Source organism: Eutrema salsugineum, unplaced genomic scaffold, assembly GCF_000478725.1.
Source record: "Eutrema salsugineum unplaced genomic scaffold, Eutsalg1_0 scaffold_14, whole genome shotgun sequence".
Taxonomy (NCBI): Eukaryota; Viridiplantae; Streptophyta; class Magnoliopsida; order Brassicales; family Brassicaceae; genus Eutrema; species Eutrema salsugineum.
The window spans coordinates 7,023,227-7,045,902 of NW_006256877.1; the positions used below are offsets into that span (position 1 = coordinate 7,023,227).

Here is a 22,676-nt window from a genome sequence, read left to right on the forward strand (position 1 = left end):
AATCTTAGCTAACAGAGATCAAGCCAAAGGAGCAAAGAACAAAGTCTTCAGTCTCCAACATTAAACTGTTCCTCCTTTTAAACACTTTTATAGGAAACGAAGACTCAAGATTTGAACAAGATAAAGAAAGGCTGATCTGATTATGCCCACTTGATTGATGGAAAACTATGGTAATCAATTGTGAAACCATAAGAAACCGAACAAGAGGCATTTAGAACGTAAATACACAACAAAGCAGAGTTGTAAAAAGCAAACCATGCATGAAAGTAAAATATAATGTTTCATTTAGAAAGAAAGAGAGATATTCATCTGGTCTGCCTTGATGTAAGAACATCCTCCAACACTCTTGTAGTCACACTGACTCAACTCGCTAAGCTTGCCAAGCTTTGTTTCATAGCTTTGGATTAGATCAAACCTATATAGTGCAAGAAGAAGCAATATAAGTATATATATATATATATATATATATATATATATATATCAGAAACTAATATGCCTTAGAAAATTAAAAATACTAGAAGCTAACCAGTAGGCCAAAGACTGGAATGGAGAGAATTTGTCATAGAATGATTGTGCTGCTTTCTCTAGCGTCTCTTTCGAATACTCCTCCTCTCCATGCACCTCCAAACAGAACATTACAGTAGATTAGATTAATTAAAATTTCTATTTATGAAGAGAACTAAGTATATAAATATATAGAGATATACCTCTCGTAAGAGTCTTAGGGTCTCGGTATCGGATGGAACAAGATGGTAATAACCAAGACACATAAGCACCGTTGCAGTTACAAAAGAACCAAAGCCTTTCAAGTTCATCAGTTTCTTAATAACTTGTTCTGCTTCCATCTCTCTACTTTCCATCTCTTCAAGATTCAGTTTCCCGCTCACGACCATTTTTGCTAGTCTGACTATCCAGTTTGCTCTATAACCAAGTTTACAATGCTCATTAATCAATTCTTTGGTAAGACTCGCTAATTCCTTGGCACTAGGGAAGTTTCCCCTTGTTTCTTTCCTAGGTTTCGGGACTAATTTCCTCTTTTTATATTGACGAGAAGAGGGCGGCCTTACCGTGCCATCGGCTAGCTTTGATTGCAAGACACAGAGTTTAGAAGCCATACCTAGTGTCCTCTCCCAAGTAGTATTGCACAACAAGATAGATTTTACCATATCTTCAAAGAGAGATGGTGAGCGGAAGATTCGACCAAAACCACTCGTCTTTGCGGCTTCATAGACTTCTTGAAACTTGGTCACGTCACGTTGGTCCTCGGGTGATATTCTAAGCATCCTCGCCACTTGTTGCAAGATGAGTTCTTCGTCTACTCTTGAGACATTGTTGATGCCATGAACTTGGATTACAAGAAAAGAGAGAGTGCGAGGATGAGAGATGGTCACGTTGACCGAAGACGAGTTTGAAACGGTTAAAGGCCGACTTAGTGACTTTGTTTTAGGGTTCCAAATGTTTGGCGCCATCATGAAAAAACCGTGGTTACACACTGCTTTTTCCATATCGAAACTTTTCTCAAACTCTCTTAGATATAGTCTCAGATTCATCTCTTCTCTCTATGAATTTTTTTTCTTTCGATTTCTACGTGAAATGTCTTCTCCCGACTCTTGCTGTTGGTTTTATTACGTTCCTTTGGCTCTTCGTAAGTCTAAGTTTTGAGAAACATCATTTGACCAAGGGGCAATCATCAATTAACTTGATCCGTGGCTACTTGTTAACATTTTGTAAAACCAAATTTTGTTTTTCTAATTCCACTCTTCCTTTGTTGATTACGTACCTTGCCTCTTCGTATATACAATTTTTGTTTCCTTTTAAATGTTTTGATAAACTATGGATTTTCGTATTTTCCTTAAGATTAACTCATGATGAAAAGAAAATTTAGGAGAGCGCGTGTTTTTTTTTTCCTTTATCAACAAGCAATCTTATTACTTGCAAAACCAATTTTGTTTCTCAATTTTAAAAGGTAAAAAAGTTATATTGTAAATATTTTTTTTTTACCACCTCCATATGAATTAGATTTGTCTTAGAAACATTGGTATTGATTAATTAAGTTTAATGTGTTTACTTTCCCAATTTTATGTGTTTCATTTTCCTAAAATGGCTGAAATTTATACCTCCGTTTTATGATCCAGACTAAAGAAAATGCAGTCCATCAAAATTCTGAGGTCACGGTATTCGAGAATGTCATAAAAATCATCACACAAGAAAACAGGACAATTGTCTCAAATGAAATGCACAAAAGTTGACAACAACAGTAAAGAAATTCTTCATTCTAAGGAAATCATTCGTGAGACATCACATGAACAACAATTTGAGAAGTAAGACCAGACAAAAAAGTATTTCCACATAACTAAACTATTCTTGATGTATTGTATTTTCTTTCATACATTTTTAAGGAGCCAATCTTCTCGTTCTCAACTTTATATAATGTTAACAAACAACTTTAGAAGCCCTAAAAGTCAGGTTTCTTCTCTTACAAGTCACATCTTTCTTCTCTTACGACATTTCATAGCTATGATTGTAAGAACCTACAATTGATCCAGATCCATTTGTTTCAATGACCATTTGAAGCCCTAATTTCAAAACCTTCATTCTCTAACATGATCTACCTATATTCATCTTCCCTGTTAAGGCTAAAGGATCAAAATGACCTTTAAGTTTTCTTCAATTCTTGCAGGACTCAATGAAATATAAATAATTTATTCGGCGGTTAAAATTACCAAAAGGTCCAAAACAGAGAGACAAACGATACGAAAATGTAGAACTGAAAAACCAAACAAGAAAAAAAGGGAACATCACAAATCATGAAACTAAAACATTGGGAAGATTAATCACTGGTTCTTCCTAAGCGCATCCATAATCCATTTGGTCACATCAGCTCGGAGCTGAGCTTCTTTCACCTTGAGAGTCCAGTGTGAAGCTTTAAGGTTCTTGATCCTCTCCACCAAGTCTCTTTTCTCCTCTTTATCCACTTCCATTTCCCAGACTTGACTCACAGTCCCTTCTTCAAACCCGAAACAGTAGGCTCCTGTGTCAGTCCTCAGGAGGCTTTCAACTTCTCTACCACTTACCGTATTCTTTATCCTTTTTCTTTCCGAGCAGTCATGTAGGCCCATATCTCCCACCGCACGCTTGGCAGCCAGATCAAGCTTCAGATCAGTAATCTCTGTTTCAGGTTTCTTCTCAGCAGCACCTTGTGAACTAGAACCAGCCATGTTCTGACTTTCAGAGGCAAGTTTCTTCAGATTGAGATCAAGCTTCTTTTTCTCCACAGCAACAGCCTTGTTCTGACTTTCAGAGGCGGCTTTCTTCAGATTGAGATCAAGATTCTCTTTCTCCACAGCAACAGCCTTGTTCTGACTTTCAGAGGCGGCTTTCTTCAGATTGAGATCAAGATTCTCTTTCTCCACAGCAACAGCCTTGTTCTGAGAACTAATATCTCCCTCTTCTTCTTCTTCTTTGGCACCAGAGCCCTCTTCACTCGCCTCTTCAGAACCAGAACTAAGGTTGATATGATTATTAAGAGCAGGTTTCTTCTGGTTTAGATCGAGGGGCTTGCTCTTAACATCACCCTGAGACCTAGGTTCCGATTGTGAACCAGAGCCAGCCTTGTTCTTCTGACTTTCATTGGCGGGTTTCTTCAGATTGAGATAGAGATTCTCTTTTTTCTTCTTTTCTTCCTTTTCTTCTTCACTCGACTTTTCATCTTCACTGGACTCTTCATCTTCGCTGGACTCTTTACTTTTCTCTTCGGAATCACTTTCAGTGGATCCGCTAGAGTCACTTTCAGTGTCAGGGACTCGAGCATGCTCGTTGATGATCACCATTTTCGGACTCAGATTCTAAAGTAGAAGATAACAAAAAGTTTTTTCTTTCTCTCGCCTCTCTAGTTTAGTGGGTTTAAAGACTTAGCATTTGCCTTGATATATACTACTAGGGTCAGGGTTCTTGGGAAGAGGTTACGTAAATCCCAATATTGATCTCTCACATTCCTTTTTTTTCCTATAATTATATTTATTATGTTCTACTTGCCTCTTGGTGAATCGTGATGCAGCGCATCTTCCTCCGTTTTTAACATTTATTCCTTTTGACCTCTGTATTTTCTTAGAAAGATACAGACTTTTATGAATAATTTATAATCAGAGCTTTTAACGTTCATCTTCTTCCTTGAAACAGACAAAGAAATCAAAGCAACGGTTTTTAATTAGGGCACTAAAGCAGAGCATTTACTAGAGTCATGATGAAACCAAGTTAACTTTTTGCTACAACAACCACTTTGACACAACACTGAGTCTGTCTTAAAATGTTAAGAAGGCAGTTTTGTGTCCTCTACTCAAAAAGATTCATCTCTCTCTACGATGTTAGAAACCAATAGATTACCAAATGACCAACTTACAAATTATTTCCTAGTAATCTGTTGGTTATAGCCTGCAGATGATATATAACAAACACAATCAATCACAATTATGCCTCCACTGATTCAGATTGCTAACGCGCCTTTTTACGCTCCTTGCTAATCTTATCTGCTTTCTCTTTGGTTTCATGTAACTTCACCAAGTTTGTTCCTGTTTCACCAGTCATATAGTAAGCGACACCTCTTCCACCAGAGCAACCATTGTTATCGGTTTCTCCTATAACTTTCCTATTTTTATGAGAACTAATAGCAGCAGACGAATCATTAGTGCTCTTCCTTTTGGCATTCTTCTTTCCTCTTCTCGCGTTTGCTTTTGCCTCTTCACGGTCTTTCTTCACTTTCTCATAAGCCTTTTGAACCACACATGCAGCATGGGCTGCACTGTTGGCTCTTGAGAATGTCCACTTGGAGTTATTAAATACCCCTGAAGTAGTATCGTGGGTTGCAGCTGGTTTTGGATCAAGCTTTCGGTTTAGTCGGCTGGAGCTACTCCAACGGTTTGACATACCCGGTTTAGGGACTTCCATTGCTATAAACGACTGTAGACAATTGGGACACAGAAGGTTACAGTTCACATAGATTCTAAGATGCTCGTACTGCATCATGCATCTCCTGCAGACTGTCCAGAAAGTATTCAACTTTGATTCCTCAGATGATCCAGATGCAGCAAATGAGCTTGGTGCTGTTGTCTGATGATGAACACTCCGTCCTGTTTTTTGTGTATTACCAGCCGGCTTTTGCGGATTGTTCATCTGAGTCTGCTGATTGTTCTTCTGGGTCGGCGGATTGTTCTTTTGGGTCTGCTGATTGTTCTTCTGGGTCGGCGGATTGTTCTTTTGGGTCGGCGGATTGGGTCTCTGGGTCGTCGTCCTCACATTCGAAGTAAAGTTAGTCTTGGTGAAATTGCAGAAGCCGCTATTAGCAGATGACACTGAAACCTTCTGATACATTGTGTTCAAACTCTTCTTACGATCATAAGCTGCTCTCTTCTCGTTATCTGACAGGAATTTCCAAGCTTCAGCTACATGCCTGAATGCTCCTTCAGCTCCTACAGAGCTATTTTTATCGGGGTGTAGCATTAGAGCAAGCTTTCTGTACTTTCTCTTCAACGTTTCATTATCATCGCGCGGACTTGCATTGAGTATCCCGTACCAGTTCACGTCCTCGTTTTCTGCAGCGATATACACATCGAAAGTAGCTAACATCTGAGAAATACCTTCTAACTCAGGATACAGACTCTGAGCTTTCAAGGCGAATTTCTTGGCCCCAGCAATGTCTTTCATTTTGAACTTCTTCTCTGCAATTTCTTTTGCCCTTGCTGCCTCGTCTCTGTTGCACTCCATGCCTGTCGTGTATCTGTATCATTCAAATTTCCCAAGTTCCTGAACAGCCGAATGAGCTATGTTTTGCTTCAAGGATGGCTACTTTTCTGGCTAGAACAAAAGAAAAGGGCAGATATGGAGGCGTTAGCATAGTATCGCAAATGTTAGCCTCGTACAGTTTACATTAGTCGATATACATGCATGTGAATGGTTTACTGTAATCATCTACTTCCACACCGTATATGTTGCAAATCGTTTAATGCATGTGAATGACTAGCTACCAAAAGAAACATTGCAAAATGGTGATCTCCACCATATATTCTCATGCAAATGAACATGACGAAAAACCAAGCAAAACAGAGACACCGAATTAAGAACCTAGGCAACAAGAACAAATACACCTGCAAATCCACAAACCGGAGGAGAAACATCCAGAAAGCAAGCTAAGAACTCAAGAAAAGTTTATCGAACTGATTGAATTAAGACCCAGTTTTTACAAGTAACTTGATTCAGAATAGCTAAGGAGTTAAAACATATCTTAAGAGAGCTAAGGCAACACTCTCTACACTAAGAAGCTGTTGGTGTGTTATGAAACTTAAACAAAGAACTTCCCAGAAAGATTTCAACTATAAACAGGACAAAGGAAAACTAAAAAATCAACCATAGAGAAATCGAAACAGTTCATTTCCTCGTAGAGAAGAAGTTTCAGAAGTATGATGATTAAGCAAATCACGCACAAAGAAACAAATCTTAAAATCACTAAAAAAATCCAGGAAAGGTAGAAAATCCAACAAATCCAAGCGTAAATAGCGATATGGAATCTTCGATTCATCAAAAACCCTATGAAATCTAAAACTGTAAAAACCTTCTCAAAAAGTTCGATTCGAAACTCATCCGATTCCTACGGGATTAGCAAACACCTAATCGATAAACCTAGAGACAATGTCGAATCCGCAAATCAAACGAAACAGAGATTAAACTGGAGATTCCAGGAATCATATCAAAATGCGCAGTGAACAGAAACAAGATATTAGTAGCACCTGAGAAATCGACGAACTGTGAAGCAGATTTGCGAGCTTTAGGTGTCAAAGACGGAGAGAAGACGAGAGAAACGCGAGAATCACCACCAGTTGCGTTTCAGAGTTCTCGATAGCGGCTAAATTTATCTTAGAAGAATTTTGAATATGATCCTCTAACTATCTATGCTTTTACAGAATTGACCACAACTGTTTCGATTATAACCGGTTTCGATTATAACCGGAACAGATTATACTATAGACGTTATCGTGTGTTTTTTGATCTCTCAGTTGAGAAAGATTTATAACGGAAGTTTATCCCGGATTAAGCAAATTGGATCTATAACGAATCAAATCAGATATTATGATAGGTGAATTGATTTCAATTCCGTTACAAAAGTTTTATACGATTGTATATCCGAGAAAACGGAAATTAGATATGAATCAAACTAGAGAAGAAAAAAACCGAATGCAAGTTTTAGGGTTAGAATCGTAATAAACATATGTAACTGAAAGTTAACGAATTATAAAATCAAATGCAAGTTTTAGGGTTAAAAATAGAAAAACAATGGGCAAACTCTTACTTATATCTTATGAGAATTTTGAATATGACTTTTAATTATTTACACTTTATAAAACTGACCTAAACATTTTCGATAAGACTTTTATGACCTTTAGTAAAAATTATACTACAACCACTATTTGTGTTTTTCGGCATTTCAGTTAAAAAAAAATTATGAGAGAATTTTAATTCAAATTCAACAACAAACCAAATCGGAGAATATGATTAGCAAATTGATTTTGGTTTAACACCATTATAAAAGTTTTGTTTATTATATATTCAAAAATAGAAATTAGATTCAAATCAAACTAAAGAAAAAAAACTTGATCAAAATTTTTTTATTTCACTATAATAAAGAGATATTTAAATTTATAAAAATAATAATAATAAAATGTAACTGAAAATTAACGAACTATAGAGCAGAATGCAAGTTTTAGGATAACAAAAATAAAAAAGCAACAGAAAATACTATAATCACTAGTCATGTTTTCAGAGTTTTTATAGCGACAAAATTTACTTAAATTTTAAGATAATTTGGAAGATAATCCTCTAATTATCTACGTTTTAACAAAATTGATCCAAACATTTATGATAATTTTTTTTAACTGACTTGAGCAAATATTATATATTATCTGTGTTTTTGACTTGTCAATTGAGAAGGATTTATCAGAGAAGTTAAATTCTGATTCAGCAAATCGATCTACAATTAACCAAATCGAATAATATGATATCTAGATTAATTTCAGTTTTAGCACTGTTAGAAATGTTTTATTTATTTCAATAAGTGAAAATAGAAACTGGATTCAAATCAAACTGAAGAAAAAAAAGTGATTAATATTATTTATTCACTAAAAATTAAAAAGAGATATCTTGAATATGTTAATTTAGTTATACATTGTAATAAAAATCGAGGAACTATGAAACTGAATGTAAGTTTTAGGGTTAAAGATAGAGAAGCAACGAGAAAAAGTCCATAACTATTAGTTACGTCTTAAGAGGTTTTTATAGCCTAAATTTATATTTATCTTAGGAGAATTTTGAATGATCCTTTAACTATCTAGATTTTACAGGATTGACCAAAATCATTTCCACTTTCCATTATAATCTAAACAGAGATCATACGATAACCGTCATTCGTATTTTTTTTTACCACTCAATTGAGAAAGATTTATGAGAGATATTTAATTCAGATTAAGTAAATCAATCGACAATAAACCGAATCAAAAATGTGATATGTGAATTGATTTCAGTTTTAGCACCGTAGATTTTATTTTAGTATCCAAAATATAGAAATTAGAATCAAATCAAAATAAAGAAGAAAAAAACTTGATTAGTATTTTTTTTGTTTCACTTGAAATAAAGAGATATATATATTGAATTCACTAAAATAGTAATAAAAATATAACTAAATATTTTGTTTAATTAAAGTGTAACTGAAAACCGGCGAACTATAAGGTCGAAAGTTTACAGCTACATATGGAGAGGAAATGAGAGAAACTTTCTAATCGCTAGTCGCTTTTGTAGAGTTATCTATAGCAGTAACTTTTACATTTATCTTAGGATAATTTTAATTAATTGACAAAAACTTTTTTGATAATTTTATTTATGACCAGAGCAGAAATTGTATTACTACCACTTTTGTGTTTTTCGGCCTCTCAATTAAGGAGATTTGCGAGGGAAGATTATTTCAGATTAAGCAAATTGAACAATAATGAACTAAATCAAATAACCTGATTCATAAATTGATTTTAATTTTAGCACCGTTATAAGAGTTTAACTTTTTTCTTTATTTGAAATACGGAAACTATATCCAAAATAAACTGATAAAAAAAACTTAGTTATAATTTTCTATTTTCACTAAAAATAAGAAGATATTTGATTCTAATAAACTAGTTATAAAAGTGTAACTAAAATTCTCATTTGACCAAAATGTAACTAAAAATTAAAAGGCGAATGCGAGTTTTAGGATTATATATGAGAGCAACTCTAGAATCACCAATGGCGTTTTCCATAGCGGCCCATTTTGTACATTTAGGAAAAGTTTAAATTTGACTCTCTTACTATCTACATCTTTAGAAAATGGACCAAAACCTCTTTGGTAAGACTCTTTGTGATCTGAGCCAAGTTAATATACTTTAACCGCTTGGTTTTTGGCCTGTCAATTATTTTTCGATTTGATTTGTTATAATTTGGCCAATATGTCATTAACATATTTAGGTCAAATCTCTTAATTGCTTTTTGTACAATCAAAGCTTTTTCCACTATAATCCTCTAACTATCTATGCTTTTACAGAATTGACCACAATTGTTTCGATTGTGACCCGAGCAGAGATTATACTATTGACGCTATTGTGTGTTTTTCAATCTCTCAGTTGATAAGGATTTATAAAGGAAATTTATCTCGGATTAAGCAAATCGATCTGTAACGAACCGAATCAGATAGTGTGATACGTGAATTGATTTCAGTTCTAACGCCATTACAAAAGTTTTATTTAACTATATCTCTGACAAAACGGAAATTAGATCTGAATCAAATCATAAAAGAAGAATGAAACATTGATTAAAACCGAATCACAAGTTTTAGGGTTAAAATTGTAATAAATATATGTAACTGAAAATTAACGAACTATGAAGTCGAATGCAAGTTTAATGGTTAACAATGTAAAAGCAATGGACAACTTATCTAATGACAAACTTTTACTTATATCTTATGAGAATTTTGAATCCGACCTTCTAATTATTTACATTTTATAAAATTGACCTAAACATTTTCGAGAAGATTTTTATGACCTTAGTAGAAATTATACTATAGCCACTGTTTGTGTTTTTCGGCATTTCAGTTAAAAAAAATTATGAAAGAACTTTAATTCAGATTACTCAACAAACCAAATCAGAGAATATAATTAGCAAATTGATTTCAGTTTTAGCATCATTATAAATGTTTTGATTATTTCTATATTCAAATAATAGAAATTAGATCCAAATCAAGCCGAAGAAAAAAAACTTGATTAAAATTGTTCATTTCACTAAAATAAAGAGATATTTGAATCTAAAATAGTAATTAAAAAATGTAACTGAAAATTAATAATATAGAACAGAATGCAAATTTTAAGGTGAAAAATGGAAAAGCAACAGAAAATACTATTAATCACTAGTCATGTTTTCAGAGTTTCTATTGTGGCAAAATTTTACTTAAATTTTAGGAAAATTTGGAATATAATCCTCTAATTATCTCTGTTTTAACAAAATTGACCCACACATTTTTGATAAGACTTTTCATGACTTGAACAGAGATTATACTGTAACTACTATCTGTGCTATTTGACTTGTCAATTGAGAAGGATTTATGAGAGAAGTTAAATTTGGATTCAGCAAATTGATCCACAATGAACAAAATCGAATAATATGATACGTAAATTAATTTCAGTTTTAGCACTGTTATAAAGTTTCATCTATTCCAATAAGTGAAATAGAAACTAGATCCAAAATTAACTGAAGAAAAATAAAATATAATTAATATTCTTTATTCACTAAAAAAAAAAAGAGATATCTTGATTATATTAATTTAGTAATATATTTTAAGTAAAAAATCGAGGAATCATGAAACTGAATGTAAGTTTTAGGGTTAAAGATAGAGAGGCAAACGAGAGAAAGTCTATACCTACTAGTTATCATATAATAACCATTATCGTGTGTTTTTCGACCTCTCAATTGAGAATGATTTATGAGAGATGTTTAATTTAGATTAAGTAAATCAATTCACAATGAACCAAATCGAATAATATGATACATGAATTGATTTCAGTTTTATTACCGTAGTTTATTTATTATCCAAAATATAGAAATTAGAATCAAATCAAAATAAAGAAAAAAAACTTGGTTAGTATTTTTTGTTTAACTTGAATTAAAGAGATATATTGAATTTGCTAAAATCTATATATATAAAGTAAAATGTCCTCTCTCCTCATGATGCCACATCATTTTCTTAAACTCTAAATTTTGACACATCATCAATTCATTTATTAATTTATAATTTATTATATTTTGTGTTATTATACTTTAATTCTCATGGTAACTATCATCCATTAATTTAACAAGAATATGAAAAGACATTCTTTATAAATAATAATTTATATATTAATGCATTTATTCATTATTATTTTAAATAATTTATTTTATTTATGTGATTTGATAGATATGAATAGTACCATAAAATTTTGAGATAGCCGGATTTGAATCCAGTTTTCCCAAATCCGAGAAACAAATTCTCGGTTCCAAAATTTTAATATCTAAAAATATTCAAATTTTCTTTAAAACCGTTATAAACACTAGAATATAAAAAAGACATAAATTCAAAGAAAAATAAAATAATAGATCATAAAATTAAATGCATATTAACAGGTAAAGAATATTCGCACAAGTTTCAAAAAGCTTGAGTGACAATTATATCATTTCCTATTTTAATTATTTTTGTTATTTGTAATAGCATATCATGTAATAATTTATAAAATAAAATTTATTTTTTAAAATGACTACTTAAATAATAATATAAAGATGTGAGAATGCATATTTTATGAAACAAATTGTGGTATCACAAAATGTTAACATGTTCAACCTAATCTTTAAAACATAAAATGAGTGAAGTTCCCCTTAAAAATTATACAGAGCTCAGGTTAGAGAGGTGACATTGAGAGTGGCTAGAAAAAAGAAAATTCTGAGAAATATTAAAATTTCAACCGGTCTAATATGTTGTGTGTGGTTCAAGATGTTGCATTGATGAGAGAGAGAACATGAGAGGGAAAAGGAGAGTGAGAGGGAGAGGGAGAGGGAGAGGGAGAGGGAGAGGGAGAGGGAGAAGGAGAGGGAGATGAAGATGGAGAAGGAGAGGGAGAGGGAGAGGGAGAGGAAGATGGAGAGGGAAATGGGTGTAGAGAAAAAGAGAGATTATGAATATATTTTAGAAATATGTTAGAGAATCGAAATATTTTTAAATAATTAATTGCCTATTACATATATTTTTTTTCTGAATGCAACAATTAAGAGTTGTATATATTCGAAAATCATAAACCCACATAAATATAAAGATATCTACAAACAAAATTTGATTTGAAGTTTTAATTAATATATTATTTGATTATTTTCTCAATATTATATATTAAATTATTAAATACTATAAATATATATAAAAAATTGAAATACAAAATCTAATGAAAAAATGGATATTGTAGAAATTTCTTTTAAATATGTCAACAAATACAATACAATTTCGCGCGGATCAACCCCTAGTAGTAATAAAAATGTAACCAAATATTTTGTTTAATCAAAGTGTAACTAAAAAACCGACGAACTATAAACTCGAAAGTTTAGGGTTACATATAAAGAGGAAATGCCACTAGTCACTTTTGTAGAGTTTTCTATAGCGGTAACTTTTACATTTATCTTAGGATAATTTTTGTTAATTGACAAAAACTTTTTTGATAATTTTATTTATGATCGGAGAATAAATTATACTATAGTCACTTTTTGTGTTTTTCGATTTCTCAATTGAGGATATTCGCAAGGGAAGATTAGTTCAGGTTAAGCAAATTGATCCATAATGAATCAAATCAAATAACCTGATTCATAAATTGATTTTAATTTTAGCACCATTATAAGAGTTTTATTTTATTCTATATTTGAAATACAGAAACTATATCCAAAATAAACTGATAAAAAAACTTAGTTATAATTTTCTGTTTTCACTAAAAATAAGAAGATATTTGATTGCAACAAAATAGTTATAAAAGTGTAACTAAAATTATCGTTTGACCAAAATGTATAGGCCTAAAAATGTAACTAAAATGCAAGTTTTAGGATTATAGCAAGTCTAGAATCACTAATGTCATTTTCCATAGCAGCTCATTTTGTACATTTAGAAAAAGTTTAAATTTGACCCTCTAACTATCTACATCTTTAGAAAATGGGCTAAAACCTCTTTGGTAAGACTCTTTGTGATCAGAGACGAGTTAGGTGTTGACTGGTTCATCCGCTATCACCCGCAAACGCAGCGTTTGCGGTTGGTAGCGGTTAGTGGCGTTTTATCACAATCATACAAATCGTTGTAAACCGCTCCGTATCGTTTTATACTGCTGAAATGAAAAAGCTGCTTCCCGCCAGCGTTTGCGGTTGCGGGCGGTAGCGGTTGGGTAAAAAAAATAAAAATAAATAAATTCACGCTAGAAAAAAAAAGATCACGTTAAAATCTTCTCTTATATATATAAACCCTAACCTTTCACTTTTTCTATCAAGTTCTAGTCTATTATCATGGCTTTCCATATCAGTTGAAGAAAATTAAGATACAAGCATAAATGCCATAATACTTTAATTTAATTTATTTATATTATTTTTTTTGTTTCCACTTTTAAATTTAAAGTAAGAAATTATAAATATGTATCTTATTAATTATAAAATTAGTTTGTTATAATTCTTTTTTTTGTTCTTCAGAAAATTACATGATCAAACGAGATGACATGTGCGTTACTTCAACGGATCATTGTGGAAAAACAAAGTCAAGATAAATATCCTAGATGTTTTAGTGCACTCGAGAAAGAACTTATTTTGAAGAATACTAATGAGCAATTTGGAGTTGATTTGAGTTGGGATCGTGTAAAAAATCGATTAGATCAATTGAAGAAAGTTTACATCATGCATAAGACAAATCCAGAAGATCTACGTATTGGAGCAAATTTTTTCCAGTCTATTACATTACTAGACACAACTTTGAGTGATGTTCCCAATAATTGAAATAAAACATATTATTATAATTTTTTTTTAATTTTTAAAATAATTATTTAGTATTTATTTATAATTTATTAATTATTTTAAACTATTGATTTTGATATTAATCATAATAATATAGTTTTCCTTTTTTTATAATTATTCTGATATTTATTTTGCTAATTTTATGTTTAATCGCTAAAATAATCGTTGGTTTGCTAGTCAAAATTGTCCTGCAAACGGATCCGCTTTAAAAAATTTAACCAGTCGTGCAAACTGCCGAATAACGCTCAAAACCGCAATCGTTCGCTTTCGCAAACTCACACACTCGTAACCGCAACTGCTGCGTTTAAACCAATCAAAGCACTTAATATACTTTATTTCAGCCTGTCAATTAATTGTCGATTTGATTTGAGGCATCTACATACATTATTTGGGTCAAATAATGCCTTAATTGATTTTTGTACAACCGAAGCGTTTTTCCACTATGTTCTTTTACAATTAAAAAAAGAAGAAGAAAAACTCCAAATAAATAAGGGCGCCAATAACATAAACCCTCGCCAACCAAAAAAACCTCGTCACACAGAACGGAGAGAAGAAACCCAAAAGACCAAAAAAGTGTCGGCTTTGACGATTTTCTTTGATTCTTTTGATCAAATTCAATGGCTTTCTGGGGTGGGTTTCATCTTTTAAACCCAAAACAGATATGACTAATTATCGATTTTGATTGAACAAAAAGCTTACTTTGTTTTTTTGTTCCGACGATGTTTGGTGTTGATGAGAGTTTTCGTGTGTTTGCAGGAGTTGAAGTTAAGCCAGGAAAGCCTTTCACTCTTAAGGCTACTGAAACAAGAAGACTTCACCTTTCCCAGGTCTTAATCTCAATTTTTCTACCCTAAATTTTCAGACTTTGGTAATTGGTTCGCTTTATCTTCTCTGTTTGACTAAGCTTCTTATGTCTGCTCTTGATGTAGGCGCGTTTATTTTAGCTTCGAAGTTTTGGGTTTTTTGTTAGGTGGCTGATTTTGTAATAGGGACGCTTTATTTTCTCTGTTTGGTTAAATTTCTTGTGGCTCCTCTTGATTTATGTGTGTTTAGATAAGCTTCGAAGTTGTGGGTTTTGTATTACTTGGCTGATTTTGTAATTGATTCGCTTTATTTTCTCTTTTTGATTAATTTCTTATGTATGCTTTGTTTAAATAAGCTTGAAGTTAACATATACATGAAGAAGTGGCGTTTTGATTTTGGGTTATTTGGCTGATCTTTGATTCTTTTTTTTTGGTATAGGCAACATTGGGGCTTGGTAACGCAACAACTAGAAGCATTCTTCAGTGTAACGTTGGGAACAAAAGCCCCCTCTTCTTATGTGTCTTGTCCCCTGAAAAGGTTGATTCTTGCCAACTGAATATTGAGTTTGAGGAGGCTGATGAAGTTGTCTTCTCTGTAATCGGACCACGGAGCGTTCACCTCACTGGCTACTTCCTCGAAAGGAGTACAGCTCTAAGGCTAAATGATGATGAATCGTATCCTCTCTTAATGATTTTTAAGATTAAAAGTGCATATCGATTATGGTTTTTTGTTTGTAACCTTGACTTGATTTTGAAAGGGAGTCATACGGAGAAGACATTGTTGACACAGACATGGAGAAAGGTAGCAGTGATGATTATGACTACAGTGATAGTTTCATAAACGACGATGATCCATCTGGCCGCAATTCACACGTCTCTAGCACTTACGATGATGAAAGTACGCCATTTCGTATCTTTTTTTTTTTTTTTTTTTTTTTCTTTCTGGTGTCTTCTTTCTTTAAAGCTAATACTTATGTTATGTTTGATTTGTGGATTTACATTTTCAGTTTCAGTTTCTATACCTTTTCTTAGCCTCTAGTTGCATGTGACTTTATAAGTTAACAGTAGTTTTCACACAATTTGATACTCTGTACTTATGTCATTTGGTGGAGAAAGCAATACATCTGCATCTAGCGATAGTCTTACATGAAATTACCTCGGAGATTCTCTTGATAATCTTTGTCTCCTTTTCCAGTATCTATTAAGGAGATGGCAGCTAAAAAGAAGGACAAGGAAGAAAAAGGGAAAGGTGGAAGACTAAGGAAGAAGTTTCACTTGTCGGTCTTTGATTCAGATTCTGATGAAACTTCAGCTAAACCTGATGACTCTAGCATTGGGGATACCGTAGAAGTACGTAACAACGATAATGACCACAAGATACCCAAGGTCCTTTCTTCAGAGATTCCGATTACGAGGTCAAAGGCAAAGAGTTCGATTTTGGAAAATGGAAAGCCTAATGCCAAGTGTGAAAAGACATCAGACGTAACAACTCATGCCCACAAGACTCTCGATGAAAGGTAGGAAAGTTTCCACCCACTTCAGACCAGCGTTAGTGTTGTTATCTTATAAGTTCTAACCTTTTATAAACCAAATATGTGTAATATTTCAGGAAGGATAAACCATCGGGTGATGTTGAGCATCCTGCCGTTCAGAAAGAAGGTGAAGCTGTTGCAAAGAAAAAACGAAAGAAGGATAAGTCCAAGACTTCAGCTGTAATTGACTTAGATGACGGAGGGGAAAAACTTATGCCTGAACAGAATGAGAAGCAAGCCACTGACAAGTAAGTTGTATCATACTACTGAACAGATTATGTTACCTTCTAGCTTTCAGGATTTTAGAAGACGCTAGGTTGAGTTAAGAGAATGGAATGAACAATTTTACTGTATATGATATAAGTAGATCGATATCAAACGTGATTATACATCAGTCGCCAGTGTTAAAATAACGGGTCAAGTGTGCTTGCTGATTTTTTCTTATCCAAGTTACTCATTTTCTTCACAAGTTGACGTTTCATATACAGTTGAACAATCCATTAGAAAGTTCATATCATTGTTATCATTTCCTCATTGGTATTACTGTTTTATGATGGCAGGGAGATTGAATCAGCAAATGATGTATTGCTCTCTCAGAATGGGGATGCAACCCCATCAAAGAAAAAGAGGAAGAGGGATAAGAGAGAGGAAACTAAAGAGAAGAAGAAACAAGCTACTGAAACTGACAAGTGAGTCGTACCGTTCATTTTATGTAGAATTTTCAATTGAATATATGTTATAGTCTGCAAATACAAGGTAGATGGTATGATCAACTTTGGTTTCCTGAGACAAGTTGTCTCTTTTAGTGTTGTCTTTTAGGTTTGAGTGGATATTTTCTTGATTTTTATTGGTGTTTTAGGATAAACTATTCTTACCAATTTTATTTCTATACTAAATAGGAACAACGAGAAAGAAGCTGGTACCAATAAACCAGTAGAATCAGTTACTTCTTCACCAGATGAAGTTAGCATTGAAGTGCTTGAAGAAGCCAAGGTTGATGGAAAAGCAGCTGCTAATGGCAAAAAAGTGAGTTTTTGTTTTCTATACATCTTATCTAATATGCAATCTTGATGCTGACTCAATTCCCAGCACCATGAAAATTCTTCAAAACGATTGATGGTTGTTTCAGGTGAGCATACTCTATACTGAGAAGTTAAAAGACACCGGGAAAGTGTTGAGTTCAAACTTGGGAGACGATCCCTTGAGATTTCGATTAGGTAAATATTTTCTTAAATATTGTTTTGCCATTGTTGTTTCTCCTCAAACACAATCAGCTTTTGTCTAGTTATGTAATGCTTCTCCTTGCAGGTGAAGAGAAGGTCATAAAAGGACTCAGTATTGGCGTCGAAGGTATGTCTAGTTGCTAAATTTGTTGATGATTTCAACTGAAAATTCATTAATTTTTGATATCCTTATCTCTAATTCTCAGGCATGCGAGTTGGTGAGAAGAGAAGGCTAATAATTCCACCATCTCTCGGGTAGTCACAATGGTTTCATTAGAGCATGTCTGGTTGATTCACCTCAGCATATTACTATAGTTTATACAATCTGTTCTTTTGCTCTGGATGTGATAAACACAGGTACTCAGAGAAGGAATCGAAGGAAGGTGTGCCTAAGAATAAGTGGCTAATCTATGAAGTGGAGGCAGTAAAAGTTAGATGAAGTGGCTAATCTCTGTTTTATTCTATTTTTTGGGATTTGTAGTTATTTGGGTAGATAACTCAAAAACTCTCATCATTATTCAGTTAAAGGCTTATCAGTGTGTGTTGTTTTGTGTTTATGCTGATTATGGGTTTAATCAATGTTTCGGAGTAACACAATTTTTTGATTCCATCTCTTTACTTTCTACTCAACCGACTCTTTTAAGCATGTTTAGAAGTGGGCAGTCCGGTTTACGGTTTGGCTTTTTCGGTTTTATGATTTATCCGTCTTATGAAAACTTAAACCATTTAAAACCATATGTACTTGGGTTCGGTATGGTTTAGTTTTCTACGATTTATCGGGTTTTATTTTAAGTGAAACTATGTATAAAAATGGTACATAATTCAGGTCGTTTGTTGTTTTTGTTTTTATTATTATTTCCAGTTTATTACATGATTCTGAAAAAGAAAATTAACAAAGGTATGATTATAATGTCGGGTAGGGAAAATTATATGAACCAATCGGTTCGGAACTACAACCATAATATATCTGATATTGCTCTAATTTCTCAAACCTAAAAAGCTCTAACACAAAAAAAAACCAAAAAAAAATCTCGGCAAAATCGCAGAATCTATTTTGTGGATAAATTTATATCATCATGAATATAATTTTTCAGAGATAATAACTGATGTTTTGGAGATAATCTCGAATTAGTTGACGAAAAAAAAAAATTCGAATTAGTTGTATATATTTATCCTATTTTGTATTTTGTATTTTGTATAAGCGGCCTACTCAGTGATGTATAAATACAGTTCCATCAATAAATCTCCTAAACTCCCTACATATTCTGCAGAAGCTTCAATGGCGGAATCTTCGGGTTTCATGAGGCAATCCAGAGAAATCCTCAAGACTCCAACCCACGACGGACTCGAGAACGTCCTCAATCGACTCACCTTGCCTCAAGAAACCACCGAGTTTAAAACGGCGTTTGCTCTGTACAACTTCTGCGCCGCCAAATTCCCGAATTGCCTAACCCTAAAGCTTCTCAATCTTTACCGATCTTCTTCCAGTGCCATCGTCAGATCCCAATCGATCCATCTCCTCTCCGAAACCCTCGCCGAATTTAGAAACCGCAGAATCGAACTCAATCTCATCGGGCTCGACGAGATCAAGCCCGTTTTGATTTCATGCTTGACGATGCGAGGAACCAAGGAATCTGACATGAAGTTCCTCGGAAGAATCGTTTCTCTTGTAGCTTACGATGTTTTGATGTTGGATAATGGCGGATGGGACGAGCTCAGTGATTGTATCCTCGAGCTTGCGATTAGCGAGCCTCTAAAGGCTTTTCACGTCTTTATCGATTTGCCTCCGGTTTACGGGAGATTCATCTACAGGTTTATGCAGAGTCTATTGGAGAAGGCGAAGATTGTGTTGCTTAATCCTGAGGAAGATAGAGTCGGAGATTGGTGTTTGGCTTTAAAGACTGTCGTTAAAATGGGGATTCAGCTTATGGATTCAGAGTTGAGATTCGATTTGGTAAAGGTTCTTCTTTCTGTTCTTGTGAGGTCGGCAAGCGAGCTTGTGGAGAAGGGAATGGAACAGTTTCTGCTACGAGCGCTTCAAGATCTCGCGAGGTTTCTTTCACGAGACATGAGCTTTTGTAACTACAATAAGGAGCAGCGAGATTTCGTGTCTGCCTTCATGTTCAAGATCAGAGAGCTCGGAACACGCACTAAGGAGGCTGCGAAGATAATCCATCGTATGATTAAGTCTAGCAACAATCAGCCACAACAAAGACGACCCGTCTCTGAACGTGAATGGTTCGATTGTTTGAAAACCTTATCGCCACTTCAAATCTTGAGAATCTTGGCGTCGAATATTCTTGAAGAGAGGTCGAGATTTTTGGCGATCAGACGGCTCAACGTCATGCTCGATGACCACACTTCGAGGAAGGAGGAGATTGATGTTCCTGTGATAAGAGAGCTCCAGCCATTGATCATCTCTTGCCTCTGGAGAGAAGGAATCTCAGAGAGCGATTTCAGAGTCTTTGGTGGGGTGGTGTACCACGTTGCGTATGAGATGATGAACTTTGAATTTGAGGTATGGTACGAGCTACGAGACTATATCGTATCGAAAAGCAAAACAGAGTTCGAGAGAGCTGTTTATATCTTCCAGTGCTTGATAATGTGGCTCGAAAAGGAACATTTTGTGATTCCTGTGATGAAGAGTCTTCTCCCAGAGATAAGCAGAAGGCTAAACCCACCAAGAGAGTTGTTGGTAGATAACAGTTGCTGGGTCTTGACGTTTGTTGGTGCCTTCTGTGCAGCAATTCACGTGGTAGATATCAGAAGCTACGCAGAATCCGTTAATGTGATTGCAGATAAGATGGTAGATTCGGTGAATGAGCTCGTGGAAAGAGGAATGGAAGTTGGAATCGTGAGGAGAGCTTTCAGAGATGTTGAAAGCATTGTGAAGAAACAAAATGAATGGTTTGGTATGAGCGAGTACAGATTCGTTAAGGGTCTGCTTCGGAGACTATGTGTGATTGAAGGCATGAAAATGGAAAGCAGAATGGTGTTGTGGAGAACTAATGTGTATGTGGAGAGAGGAATGTCCAAGCTGGAAAAAGAGCTCTCAGAGATTGAGGCATCTTAAGGGTTGTGTAATCTGAGACTCCGCAGATTCTAGTTTTTTTTTTTTTTTTTAGTTTGAAATTGTATAGAAAGACTAATGTCTTGATTTTCAAGTTTTACAGTCATTCTTTCATTCATCACATCAAATTCTCCAAGAAATGTTTAATCTGTTTCACTTCTCTACAGTTTCCAAACTATAAATTCTTCAAATTCACTTTTTTGTTTTAAGGCATGAAAATGGAAAGCAGGATGGTGTTGTGGAGAACCATTGTGTATGTGGAGAGAGGAATGGCCAAGCTGGAAAAAGAGCTCTCAGAGCTTGAGCCTGCTTAAGGGTTGTGTAATCTGAAACTCTGCAGAATCTAGGTTTTTTTTTTTTAATGCTTATGCTTAGTTTGAAATTGTATAGAAAGACTAATGTCTTGATTTCCAAGTATTACAATCATTCTTTCATTCATCACTTCAAATTCTCCAAGAAATGTTTAATCTGTTTCAATTCTCTACAGTTTCCAAACTATAAATTCTTCAAATTCCCTTTTTTGTTTTAATGCAGAAACTGAGAAAAACGACATTTACGTGCGCCATATATCGTAGCACTGTAGGCTGTAGCAGCCCTTTGTATGTGTTTATTTGTATAATCTGATTTTGATTTTAGGCTTCTGTATTCTATTCGATTATATTCAGCACGATTATGTTGTTAGGGTTCTGTTCTACTTCCAAGTTTTTTTTTCCTTGCTTTTCTTGAATTTTTTTTCCCACCGTCAATTTTTCTTTTGCTTTGTAATGAATATGTTGCTTAGGGCTCGGTTTTTGCCTCTGTATTGATCATATTTACGTTCTTGTTGTTGTGTTAATTTGTTTGATCATGTTTTGTAATTTTTTCTTGATCATGAACTTGTTTATGTTATGTTATGTTATGTTATGTCATGTCACACAAAATGATTATGTTTGGATTCGATATTCGAAGCTAGACTTGGTTTTCGATTATGGAAGTATAATCCAATGTTTCTTTTTCATAAATAGTTGTCATCTCAAAATGTTTTTTTCGTTTGCATTTCAGGAAATTAAGCCTGTAGAAATGAAGCCTGAATCAGACGATAATGATGATGATTCTTAAGAAGGTAGATAATCATTTGCTCTATTTTCTTTGCTTTTCTCACCATACTGTTTGTAAAGTCTTATATAAAGTCTGAGCCAAGCAACAAGAAGAGCGCAAATGAATCTGCATGTCATAATGGTTTCTATTGAGCATGTCTAGGTGAATTCATCTCAGCATATTACTGTAGTTTATACAACTTTCTTTTCCTCTGGGTGTGAAAAACACAGGTTCTCAGAAGAGGGATATTCAAGGATTTTGTGCCTGAGAATGCATGGCTATCTATGAAGTCGAGGCACTAAAGATCAGATGCGCTTTTGACCTTTTCTCTATGGCTCCATGAAAATGAATCTTTGAAACATAAAGCTCTTCTTAGGGCATATATAATCACTTGAAACACCTTATCCATCGGCAATGTTTTGGTTGAATATGTTGGATTGAATAAATAAAAGAAGACTGTAACAGGCTAACAGCATTGAACCATGAAGCAAAATTTGGGTATGCATTTTGGTACATCTTGGTTTGGTCGGGAGCATTAAACCAAAAAATATTGATAAATTGATTAAGGTTGTTCTGTTAAAGCCTAGTAATAATTATTTTCTATCAACTTCAACTTACAACGTACTGAGTACAAATTCTTCAATAGTAACATTACATAAAAACATTAAACCAAATAACATTACATAAAACATACATCTACATAGAGCGTAAGTACACAATATAAACTGAAGGAATTATCAGAATAAGAAAACAGCATAGACGGTGGAAGTCGATGACCAAGACGCAGAAAATATTAAAGATTTACATTTTCTATAACGCAAAGCCTAACAAAAAAGAAAAACATGAAACATTT

At 33.9% G+C, this 22,676-nt stretch overlaps 4 protein-coding genes across 5 annotated transcripts; 2 read left to right on the top strand and 2 right to left on the bottom strand.

Moving 5' to 3' along the window:
• Nucleotides 1-285: 285 nt before the first annotated feature.
• LOC18022823 lies at nt 286-1,550 on the bottom strand. Its single transcript, XM_006405827.1, has 3 exons — nt 708-1,550; nt 527-621; nt 286-415 (listed from the first exon to the last, which is right to left on the bottom strand). The coding sequence occupies exons 1-3, from the start codon at nt 1,548-1,550 to the stop codon at nt 286-288; spliced, it is 1,068 nt and encodes a 355-aa protein (XP_006405890.1).
• Nucleotides 1,551-4,202: 2,652 nt separating this feature from the next.
• On the bottom strand, nt 4,203-6,888 carry LOC18022824 (J domain-containing protein DDB_G0295729). Of its 2 annotated transcripts, none has more exons than XM_024159031.1 (2): nt 6,780-6,888; nt 4,203-5,850 (listed from the first exon to the last, which is right to left on the bottom strand). In XM_024159031.1, the coding sequence occupies exon 2, from the start codon at nt 5,758-5,760 to the stop codon at nt 4,492-4,494; it is 1,269 nt and encodes a 422-aa protein (XP_024014799.1). In that variant the 5' UTR covers nt 5,761-5,850; nt 6,780-6,888; the 3' UTR covers nt 4,203-4,491. The 2 variants fall into 2 exon arrangements, with proteins under 2 accessions (XP_024014799.1, XP_006405891.1); XM_006405828.2 differs by having other exon boundaries at nt 4,203-5,846; nt 6,780-6,866.
• Nucleotides 6,889-14,612: 7,724 nt separating this feature from the next.
• On the top strand, nt 14,613-18,184 carry LOC18022737 (peptidyl-prolyl cis-trans isomerase FKBP43). The gene is made up of 12 exons (XM_006405829.2): nt 14,613-14,748; nt 14,875-14,945; nt 15,361-15,596; nt 15,680-15,819; nt 16,117-16,438; nt 16,531-16,701; nt 17,014-17,142; nt 17,353-17,479; nt 17,583-17,670; nt 17,762-17,803; nt 17,883-17,931; nt 18,034-18,184. The coding sequence occupies exons 1-12, from the start codon at nt 14,736-14,738 to the stop codon at nt 18,113-18,115; spliced, it is 1,470 nt and encodes a 489-aa protein (XP_006405892.1). The 5' UTR covers nt 14,613-14,735; the 3' UTR covers nt 18,116-18,184.
• A 771-nt stretch (nt 18,185-18,955) lies between these two features.
• Nucleotides 18,956-20,749, top strand: LOC18022738. Its single transcript, XM_006405830.2, has one exon. It carries the CDS (start codon nt 18,956-18,958, stop codon nt 20,747-20,749), a length of 1,794 nt encoding a protein of 597 aa, XP_006405893.1.
• Nucleotides 20,750-22,676: the final 1,927 nt, after the last annotated feature.